This window comes from Prosopis cineraria, unplaced genomic scaffold, assembly GCF_029017545.1.
Source record: "Prosopis cineraria cultivar Desert tree isolate PC_DT_omini unplaced genomic scaffold, ASM2901754v1 PC1, whole genome shotgun sequence".
NCBI classification, from domain to species: Eukaryota; Viridiplantae; Streptophyta; class Magnoliopsida; order Fabales; family Fabaceae; genus Prosopis; species Prosopis cineraria.
The window spans coordinates 52,084,499-52,096,115 of NW_026555332.1; the positions used below are offsets into that span (position 1 = coordinate 52,084,499).

At 30.7% G+C, this 11,617-nt stretch overlaps 1 protein-coding gene and 1 long non-coding RNA gene across 2 annotated transcripts; one reads left to right on the top strand and one right to left on the bottom strand.

The window, feature by feature from the left end:
- Positions 1-1,275: 1,275 nt before the first annotated feature.
- Positions 1,276-4,992, bottom strand: LOC129294167 (probable steroid-binding protein 3). The gene is made up of 2 exons (XM_054932349.1): positions 4,456-4,992; positions 1,276-1,987 (listed from the first exon to the last, which is right to left on the bottom strand). The coding sequence occupies exons 1-2, from the start codon at positions 4,776-4,778 to the stop codon at positions 1,750-1,752; spliced, it is 561 nt and encodes a 186-aa protein (XP_054788324.1). The 5' UTR covers positions 4,779-4,992; the 3' UTR covers positions 1,276-1,749.
- On the top strand, positions 2,904-5,127 carry LOC129294175 (uncharacterized). The gene is made up of 2 exons (XR_008589310.1): positions 2,904-3,365; positions 4,092-5,127. It is a non-coding gene; the product is annotated as an uncharacterized LOC129294175 (long non-coding RNA).
- Positions 5,128-11,617: the final 6,490 nt, after the last annotated feature.

Here is an 11,617-nt window from a genome sequence, read left to right on the forward strand (position 1 = left end):
CTTTTCCTTGAAACTTAACACGTTCTATCGAAAAATCAAAAATCTCGTGAAACTCATGGCACGGTCTCTTCATTTTGATAACTCGCCCATTTCATCGAACTATTTGGACGTAGATTTCAGCATTATGTAGGCTCGTATCTTCGTGCCAACGGTCTAATACTTGTAACTGACAGGATTTTGGCATGCTTACTTGTTGTGATCTTTATTGAGCTTTAGGGCCGGCCCTTTTTGTTTATATTGGTCCTGAAACTTCAATTACCCAGCCCAGCTAGCCTTATGACATATTTGAGCGACGTTTCATATTTAATCCAAACACTAGCTAAAATAAATTTATAATAATTAAATTAAATATAATAAATAATAAATAAAAACACCAAACTGCAAGCTTTCAAGTGAAATTAGTTTCACTACTTATCATACATATGAGTACCAAGAGCTCATTGCCTTTAGAACAATCAGATTTATTTTGGATGATCCAGATTTACAGCTTTTTACTTTTATTTTTTTAAAAAAAATATTTTAGTGATATAGAGTCTAAAATAGATAATAATCATTTTTTATAAAATGTACTTAAAAAATACTTGTTGAAAAGTTGTAAATCTGAACAATGAAAATTAGATCCAACCTGTCCAAAGGTGATGAGTTTTTGGTGTTCACATGTACAGTGAGCATTGAAATTGATTCCCTTTTAAGTTAGGTTAAGTGTAATATATTATAATACATTTTTTTTTACATTTTAATTTTATATTGTCCAGATTGTGTAACATGAACCTTTGAAGTGTTACAGCTCGTTTTCGTAGATTTGAAAAATGCACACAGAGAATTAATTGATCGCACATTGTTATAAAGAGAAAAAAGAAAAAAGCCATGTTAAATATTCAGCTGCCATCTCTTCTCAGTGCTTCAAAGACATGAGTTAATCACATCACAGGCCATAGTGAGATATAAAATGATTTTACATGTCATACTACTTTTTTGAGGCTGGCTGATAAAAATATTTCCTGCTCATGGTTTTGTTTTTTATTAAACCAAAAATAAAAATAAAAATCCCAGCCCCCTCCCCCAATATTAAAAAAAAAAAAACACACACACAGTAATTTCCCATCTCACGAGCCATGAACTTCATTTGACCCTACTATCTCACTGGTCTTGCTTTCACAAGCCCGTCTCTCTCAAGCAAAAGAGTTGGACTGTAATGATCTCTTTGCCGTGTGTGCATAGCTTCCTCCAACCATGGATTTGAGAAATCTCAATCTACTAATTATAGCTAAGCTATTATGAGAATTTACATCCAGAAATTGATTCACTCAACTATCGTACAAGACCTTGCAAAAGAGAGAGATAACCATAAAGAGTGGGATCCGTGTGAATGGATTTAATAATATAGAGAGAATCATATTTAAGAACCGGAAAATAACCGCAGACAAGGACTAACAAGTTCTATTACCAAAAAAAAAAAAAAACAAGTCCACACTCTCATTTAAACAACAATACATTTTGTATTGGTCCTTCTCTGTGAATAGTCTGTTTGAGTGGTCCTTGGATGTAATTTCCCCTTTAATATATCTCACCGTCCAAAACCATCACTCAGCCTTCAAAAGAACAATAATCCTTCTGTCATTACCCAACACAATCTATACAATAAACACCAGTCATATTCTACAGTGTCAACTGAGTGCACCGAATGGAAGCCCCGTGACAATGAAATGGTTTTTATTCTGCTGGTTTGCATTCATCAACAGGTTTGCCTTAGATTTCTCCCCGGTGCTCATTTGGCTGAGTGTTTTGTTGAGGAACAAGTTGACCAACCTTCACATATTTTTCAATGAATTTATATTCCCAATCCTCTAAAATTACAAGCTCTTCCTCGCTCAAACCTTCAAGATTCCCATTGATATCCTCCGGTTTAAAAGAGAGGAGGGCAAGGGCTCTGCTGCATTCCTTTCCGGCAAACATAGCGTACGGTCCACCAGGTCCATAGAAATTCCTGCATATGACCATGCAAAAAATTAATGATCATACAACATGGTTTGGAAATATCTTCAAATGAATCTAGAAGCATTACAAAACAAACCATGACAGACTCTTACAAGCACACCATAAACCGAAGTACATGGACTACTTTAATTCAAAAGTCATACACACAGACAGAAAGAAAGAAAAGAACGCCAAAACGTCACCTTAGTGCAAACTCAGATCATGCAAGCAGATAGCGACTGGTGGCTAACATCATTTCAAAGATTTAACGAGACCATCTTCCCCGTAGAACTTGTGATTTAGTCACCATGCTCTGAGTTTGCTCTTTTTCTTTAATACGATAGTTAACTGTAATTAAATTCATATGTTCGGTGCCTAATGCCGTAATCTCATGAGATTATACAAATCAAATGAACTGGAAAAATAATTTTGTCCCATATTTTCAGAGGACTAGAATAGACAAGAACTTAGGATAATCATCAAGCTGAACAAAGGGTCAATAGCTGCCCTCTGCCCATTTTCATTTTGTCAAGCATACACTAGTTCAAGATTGTATTAGCAGTTAACTGGCATGCCAAATTATACATTTATCTGCTATCCTTAAGAGATGCAAGCACGAAGCTGAGTTTGATTGACAAGCCACTGTCGTAGTTGCATTTAGAGCTTAAAATGATTTATTATGGTGTTAAATTGGGAAAAATCATGCATTATTGCCTCATTTGTTGTTTATATATATATATATATATATATGGAAATCAGAAAAAAGAAGATAAAATAAAGAAAAATTGGGCTTAACATAAGGCAAAACGGACTGAGAGCCCAAATCAGGACCACAGTTCGCGGATCAGGCCCAAAGAAACTATCACCGCTTGCGGATATAGCCAGTTGGAAGAGGATCACCGCGAATGGTAGATATAGCCAAAGAAACTATCACCGTCCACCGTCGGAGGCTTGAAGAAAATTCTACCATTCGCGGATGAACGAGGCTGAAGGAGACTGACGCCTCCGGTTGAAACCGGTCGTGGAACAAGAATATCCAATTCTGAACCGTTTGTAGTCGAGAGACAAAGAATGTGTTTGCCCGTTCGCGGATGGGGACCAGGGCGAGAAAGCTTGTTCATGTCTTGCCCGCACACGGATGACAATGGTGAAGGCCACGACCGTCTACGGTTGAGACCAGAAACACATGGCAAACATCAGTTAAAACGCTGAATGAATTGTAGGGCATTTTTAATGAAGGGATACGAGATTTTAGGTGGAGAACTCTCTGCTAGGGTGTGAAAACACTTAAAATGCGAGCTAGGGCTCCTTATTTGGGGATCTGGTCACACATAAGTGCTGGAGATGGCTGAAGATGGAGTTGAAGAGCACATGTTCTGATCTGGGAGGTGAACCTCTCTTCCCTTTTTCTTCTTTTCATCTAATGTTGTTTATGAACATGGGACTGAGTTTATGATGTTTTATTATTTCGAAACCTCCAATCAGGGTAGAAAGTATCCTGACTAGGATGAGCTTTCTCTTTTCGATTCCTGTTGTTCTTAGTTGACTCATTTACAGCTTTTAATGCAATTATTTCTGTTTTCCTTATTATTATTCTGGATTGTTTGGTTAGCCACCTTGCCTTTTGCCTATGGATTTGCTCGATTCACTATAAGGAGAAGAGTGAATCTAGACCTAGGGGAACATACATGAATAACTGGGTTAGGGACAATCTAAGTGTTTATGGTGACTTTGGTCGTGGCATAATGGATTTAATTAGAGATTTCGGATATAGCAGAAGCTAATTCATCTCTAGTTAAACGCTCCTTAATCTACTAGGGGGTAATTAAGATAATTTGGTAATGATCTCATTTTAGTTGCTCAGGAATTTCATTTGAGCATGAGTAAGGGAATCCCGATAAGTAAACCCCGACTCCTGGCGCTTGTTGACGGATTTGATCGCCATTTATTTATTGCTTCTTGGTTTTAATCATTGTTTCAAATAATTTGCTCAATATGATTCTCTCTTAATTATTGTTTGGTTTGTTAAACAACAAATATCACTGTTTTCCTTTGGTTCAACTCTTGCAATACTCCCAAGGTCTTCTAACTTCATCGATTTCATGCACTTGCAGGAACGATCACTGATCTAGATCCCGCAATGGAAGAAAATAAGAGTAATTGGCATACGCTAATAACCTTGTTCAATTCGTTGGCTTTTGATAATCACAAAGACACCCATTAGTCATTCAAGTTCTTACATATTTTGCTTCATTTTCCCATCCACTAGGCAAGCAACAACGAAATCAAAGAATTACACGGCTATCGACCACCCAGAAAGCGAGCTTGGTTTCGTATTCAAGCTTGGTCAATTTGTAGCTTGTTAGCTATCGCAATCTCAGTCATGTTCGTAAAACTTTCATCCACTAGTCAAACAGTCACTGGTAAAACTAAAGTCCAACCATCAAGTTGGGGGAGTAAAAAGGAGATTGGAAGTACCTGCCAGCAGACACGTCGTAGATCTGGCTTCTGATTGACACTAAGATAGGTTTATTGGGGTCGGAGCCATTATAGGTTCGCAATTCCTGATCAGTCATTTCTCCCATTTGGACCGGTTCAGGAGCGTCGACGTTCACGCCATCCAACCCAATATTGTTTGGAGCGGTGATGGTTGGGGGCTTATTGTAATCTTCAGGAGAAACAAACATCCCGCAGACCGTTTGGTACACCATAACCATCATAACCAGAATGGTAAAGAAGGCCGTAGGAGATAGGCCTGTGTAGCACGTTATCGCCTCCATTACCGTCGAGTGTACGCCCATTTGTCAGATTGCTAAAGCTCTAGGTTACTCTGTGACTGTGTGAAGGAGCCTTGGGGAACGAGAAGTATGGGAAATCGGAATTGAAGCTGGCGATGGAGAAGAAGAGACGAGAGTTCTCGGCTTCTCGGAATAGAAGCAGCTAGGGGAAGAAAGGGCCGACGACACCTAATTTGCCCCACCTACCCACCACCCATTTGACGGTTGACATTCCGTGAGCATGAAACAAGTCATCCAATGGCTTATGGTTTATGTTAACCAAAATTTATATTTTTACAATTTTTAACAATTAAAAAGTTGGAAAAACTATTCATAAACATCAAGTTTAGAAAATGTTTATTTTTACTGTAAATTAAGTTCAAGTATTTAACCTCTATGCTTAAAAAATGTATAAGTGTTTGTTGAAACATTCAACACTTGCACAGTCGTATATTGATATATTTTTATTTGTATTTTGAAATTGTGGAAGACTGGGTATATTTTTCACATCTATGTGGGGATATTATTTCTCTAACTTTATTGTTTATGTAAACATATTAGTATTCATAATTAATTGTCATTGTTAATTTTATAATTTGACAAGTTTAGCTAGAATTTTAAGAAATCAAATTCACGTTTTAAACTGGAGGGTTAGAAAATTTATAATGACTCAATGTGAATATATTATCTCATTTACACTTTATTCCCAGTTTATGAAAGAAACTTATCAAATCCTTAAACTTTTAGATCTCCAAATTTGGTAGGCAAAAAAAAAACTCCAAATTTGCAATTGATTTTGATTGATTGTTAATAAGTAAAATTAGTGAAATCATGAGTTGAATTAAAAGGATTAATGAATTTCTTTTTTAAAAAAATACTCATAGATATTTTCCTATTAAAAAGGCAATCCTATTCGTATGGTCAAGTATTAAACATATATACTTATGTAACATCCAAAGATTTATTGATAAAATATTCACAATAATTTTACAAAAATTAAACCTTCCCACCTTATTTTCATAGATATTTTATTTTCAAACAAAAAAAAAAAAGATCCCAAAAATAACCATAAATGGGCTTAGGACATTTGATGATTAGAAGCCCTACCAATAGCCCAATACAAGCTCATAAATTTCTATAATGATGTCTAAAAAAAATCTCATCCTAAATTAAATATAAGTACTAAATTAAAGAGGGATTAGTCGAAGATTGTCAATTCAACGGTCTGTTCCAAAAGTCAAGTTTCATAATCATATTTCAAAACATGCAACTTGGATGTATGATCATCAATTATTCAAATTAATTGAGTTGTACAAATCAATCCTAGGCCATGGCAACAAAAACATTAGGGAACGTGTGTCAAATCGAGAGATAATGAGCTGATAAGTTATGTCTTTGGTGCCTTTCCTATAATATTTTTGAATTGCTTGTCTAAAAATGATAAGAGATAACATAAGATCTAGCATCTTAGTAATGATTGATTACTTCTAGCATACACCGACATATCAATTAAAAATCAATTTACAAACTATGTTTAGATATATATACTTATTTTTCCAAAATCCTTTCACAAATCACTTCTCGTACAAAAAAATGTTAATATTCTATAATCAAATCAATTCACATGAAATAACAATTAAATTAAGTGATGTTTATCTTGACTATATCCTTGTATCTCACCTCTTGCACTATATTACCGCTAACTAAAGCCTAAATTGTAGATATGTCCAGTCAAATGTGCATTATCAAGTGCCAACAAAGCAAGGCTCCTTTCTTTTAAAGGACATGCCCATCATTCCAATATCTTAACTAGAGTAATAGAAATTATAATAAATGCCAACCACTAAGTGCTTAGTAAAAGCATATCACATGACAGCAATTGTACATTGACCATCTTATTTTCTCCTTGCATTGCATTCTAAAAGTTAAGTTTAAAAAAAACACAAGCATGCTTAAAAAGAACAAACCATGTCCATATTCGATTCTCAAAACCAACAAGCATGCTTAAAAGAATTAAACCACAATCGTAAATCATTTCAACAATTAAATCACCACCCAACACAGACTAACATGCTTAAAAGAAATGAAATAATTATAAATCAATTCAAATACCATACAAAACATTCTAGATAGTTCATAACATATACTTCCAGTTCGAAAATCAATCAGACAAACCCTCAATGGGCACAATGTTTTATACATGCACGTTAATAAAAAGTAGACATGTCAACATAAGAAAGAATAATCAAATGTTATCTCTTTTACGAAGTAAAAAACAACCATAAGTAAGTATGAGACAAATACCAGCAATCAACAATTAATATATACAATTAAAGAATCAAATTGAAACCTTACATAAAGTAAAAAGTAAAGAACTAAAAATACACTTTAGTCGTATAAATAACAATGTTACACATTAATGCAACTATAATCAATGCATTAATCCACTATACTATTCTAAAGTTTTTTATTTTATCAACCAGGCTCGAACATTATTTTAGTCCTACTTTTACCGATTCTCAATCAAAAAAAAAAAAAAACTCAATCAAGTCACTCCCAATCAACAAAACCTTCATCTATGTTCAAATCTTCCATGCCCTTCAGTTTCCTAATTTTCAGTTCAATATCAATATCAATTCTCCTAAATCTCTCCATATTAACAATGTGCCAAAACATTCAAATCCATGTCTCACTTCCAATAGTTATTTCTTAACTATAAGATCATGATTTAACCAATAAAACTCCCGCAACTATCAAATTCTGTGATTATTCTTTTAAAATTTCAATCCAATACTGTCAAATGAATTTTACAATTTTAAACATCCCGTGATTTTTTCTTCATTATCAAATCACTTTTAAAATCCACTAAAAGCTTACAAGCTCAATTTTCACAATTATGTCAAAAGACCTTTTTTTTTGAGTAAAAATTTCGAGTGCACAACAGTAACTCAAATTAAATTCAATTATCATAAAAATTTAAATATAACAGTCTTATCACACAAAGTTCTTAACCGAACTAATTCTTTTAGCCAAACAATATCTAGATTACTCATACTGAAAGTACATAAAAAATTCACATTAATTCATCTATAATTAGAAAAACCACTCAAATTTATTATTTGATTGCATAATCAATTTTTAACAAGTTTTTCTAAGTTGTCCGTGACTAATTGTTGATGTTTCAAGTAATAATTAACTCGAAAATTAGGAATCGCTCTTTTTATACCCAAAGTTCAATTTCAACATAGCTAGAGGGAAAAATTCAACCTTATTTATCAAATTAAACGGATTACATTGAAATATTCACTTACCTTAACAATCTTATTATTCTTGATTAGTGAAACTCAATGCTTGCTTTGAACTCTAATATTTAAACCAGCTCTGCTTCCCTTTAAATTGGCCCCTGCTTCTCCAATTATTCACATCGTCAGAAAGTTCTCATCACATATGATAATTTTTGTGTGGAAAGTTTTGTGATTTGGGGAGGTTACGGTACAAAACGGAGCTCAACAGTTTTCTAAAACTCCATTAATGGAGCATGGAAGCTGCGCCTCTCTCACTTTGTAGAAGCACATGATGAAGACCAAGGGGGTAATGTAGTGCCATTATTATTATTAGATTGAGTAATATTATGTATTAGCGTGTGTTTTAAATAGGTGCGGGCCAATTTATTTATTTTTTCCCTTTCTCATACTTTTTTTTATTTTTGTTCTTAATTTACCAAAATAGTTTCCATTTAATCCAAATATTATTTATCATGACTTAATACATGTTTTAAATTTTTCATAATTTTATTGTCCATAAAGAATTTCATAATTTTCTAAAGCTTTCATAAAATTTAAATGAGTAAACTAAATTTCTATATCTTTCTCATATATAACTTTGTTATAAATTTAAATAATTATAACCCTACAAGAGGAAAAATAAGGCTTATTTGACAACCTCTTTTGAAAATAGTTTTATGTTATCTATAATCAACAAAAAAAAAAAAACATTCAATAATGTAACATCTTGATTTTTAGATAGTAAAAAAAGTGTGAAATCTAAGTTTTATTGAGGATAAAATAATAATAATAATAATAATAATAATAATAATAGAAATTTATATTATTTAAGATTATTTAGAAATAATAATGTAGACAGGTATTTAATTATGAATTAAAAATTTAAATTTAAAATTACATAAAAAATATTTAGTTAAGATATAATTTTAATATTTAAAATATATAAATGATTGTGTATGTGTAGGTAACAAAGAGGGGAGAGAGAGAGGGTGGAAGGCTTTTTTAAGTCAATTAGATGTGAAAAAAAAAAGATTCTTTAAATATAAATTCGCTGGGACGCACGTAAGAAAACAAAGAAGTGGCTGAGATGTAATTTAAAAAAAATTATAATTAATGACCTAAGAATTTGAATAATTAAATTCAAACTTATAATCTTTTTTTAATAAAATTAAATTTAATTATTTAAACTCTTGGGTCATTAATTATAATTTTTTTAAAATTACGTCTTAGCCACTTCTTTGCCTCTTGATGCGCCTTCCAGCTTTCTCTTCCTACATTTAACCAATGTGAGACCTAAAAGAAGCCTTTCATCTCTTTTTTTTTTTTGTTGCCTACAAGCACACACACAATTATTTATATATTTTAAATATTAAAATTATATCTCAACAAAATATTTTTTATATAATTTAAAATTTAAATTTTTAATTGATAATTAAATGTCTAATCATATTAGTATTTTTGAATAACTTCAAATAATATAAATTATTATTTTATCCTCAATAAAACTTAAATTTTATACTTTCTTTGTTATCTAAAAATCAAGATGTTATAAGCAACGTGTTTTTAAAAATATTTTAAAAAATAAAAAATAAAATATTGTTTTAAAGAATAAAAAAATGAAAACATCATTTAAATGTTACAGAATTATTTTTCTGAAAAATCAAGGGAACGAAAAATTACTTATTTTTATTACTTTTTATTTTGAAAACATGATTTATAAAATATCAGTTATCAAAATGATAAAATAAGAATAATTTTAAACAGGCCTATAATTTATGTGATTTCATTTAATCCTACTTAAACATGTCAACTTGCTCCTTTTTTTAAAAAAAAAACACGGCTTATTATTGTGTACTTGAAATTTAACTCACTTTGGATAATTTCTCTTTAAATATTTATTTAATAATTTTTAATTACTAAAAAATAATCTTGTTAAATTCAAATTATTATTAATAAATATTTAACACCTTCAATTTATTCAATAAATTAACTTCAAGTGTCATTTAAATTTTTAAAATTAAGGTTGAAATGTTACAACCTCTAGGGTTTTGTTTTGGGATTATTATTTTAAAAAATAAAGATAATAAAAAAACACTTATTTTTATTAATATTATATTATCAAAATAAATGTTATAAAATATCAGTTCTTAAAATAATAAAACAAAAGCAATTTTAAATAGATCCATAATTTATATGATTTCATTTAATTTTACTTAAACATGTCAATTTCTCCCTTTTAAAAAAAATCATCGCTCAGTGCTATGTGCTTAAAAGTTAACTTATTTTGGATAATTTTTTCTTTAAATAATTATTTAATAATTTTTAATTACTAAAAAAATAATCTTGTTAAATTCAAATTAATATTAATAAATATTTATTATCTTCAATTTATTTAATAAATTAATTTCTAATGTCATTTAAAATTTTAAAAATAAGGCTGCAATGTTGCAACCTCTCTCTGAAAGATTTGAATTTTGATTTGTTATGTTACATGAAACTAATTCTTTTCATTAGACTTAATTCCCATTAATTTAATGGGTTCATTTTAACTTATAATAAGAAAGTTGTTTGTAAACTAACTTTATTACATGTACATAATTCTCCACCCTTATGTGACCAAATGTGCTTGGTGGCTTAGTTAATCATCATTATTTTGATGAGTCTGAAGGTTATGAGTAGAGTTGGGAATTCAAGAGGGCGGGGTTTATTCAAGTGTGACCTGAATAAGCTTGACTTCCTGAAAAGATGAATAGCTAAGCCCGACCTGAATTTCTTCAGGCTTTAAGAGCAAATCGAATACCTAAATTTTATTTTTAAAATTATTTTTGATTAATTTTTTTACTTTTAAATTAATCATTTTATTCTATAAAAAATATAAAATATATTTTTCAATACTTAAATGATGTATGGAACTCAAATATATGATTTTAGTATAAAATGACCTAAAATTTGAATAATTAATTAATATTTATTATATTTTATATGATTTTTAAAATTAAAATTTTTTTTGGTGTTCAGGCCAAGCTCGAACCCGATCAAGCTTAGTTTGAATAGGCTCGAACATACAAAATTATTTTTTTAAGGCCAATCCTAAATTTTTGTAGGCAGGTTCGAATTAATCCATCAAGTTTGGCCGAATTCTTGGCTATGGTTATGAGTTTATAATCCATTGGCTACCTTGGTGGGGATGGCCTAATTTTTTTCAAAATAAAAATAAAAATAAATTAAATTAACCTTCTCCTCATAATAAGTAGAGCCATTAATTCAGATAAGTCAAGCTTTTTTAGATTAAATTTAAAATATCTAAATATATAAAAAAGTTCATATAGCTAAGATTGACTCCAACACCTTAGGCTTTCGGGCTAGCCCGAATATCCTAATTGTTATACTTTATTTTGTTTTTTAGATAATTTCAATTTTTATTTAAGAAATTAATATTTTTTTCATTTTTATTTTATTTTAATATTAGTTTATTATTAATAAATAAAGAATTCAGGTATTCGAGATAAGTTCATTCGGGTTTGGCTTAGCTCGAATTTCTCTAAACTTATTTTAGCTGCTCAAATAAGTTAGGAATAA

Excerpts from the sequence above, each read along its gene's own strand:
- LOC129294167 (XM_054932349.1), bottom strand. The coding sequence starts at position 4,778 with ATGGGCGTACACTCGACGGTAATGGAGGCGATAACGTGCTACACAGGC. Across the intron at positions 1,988-4,455 it reads TACGACGTGTCTGCTGGCAG|GAATTTCTATGGACCTGGTG; the intron begins GTACTTCCAATC and ends GGTCATATGCAG.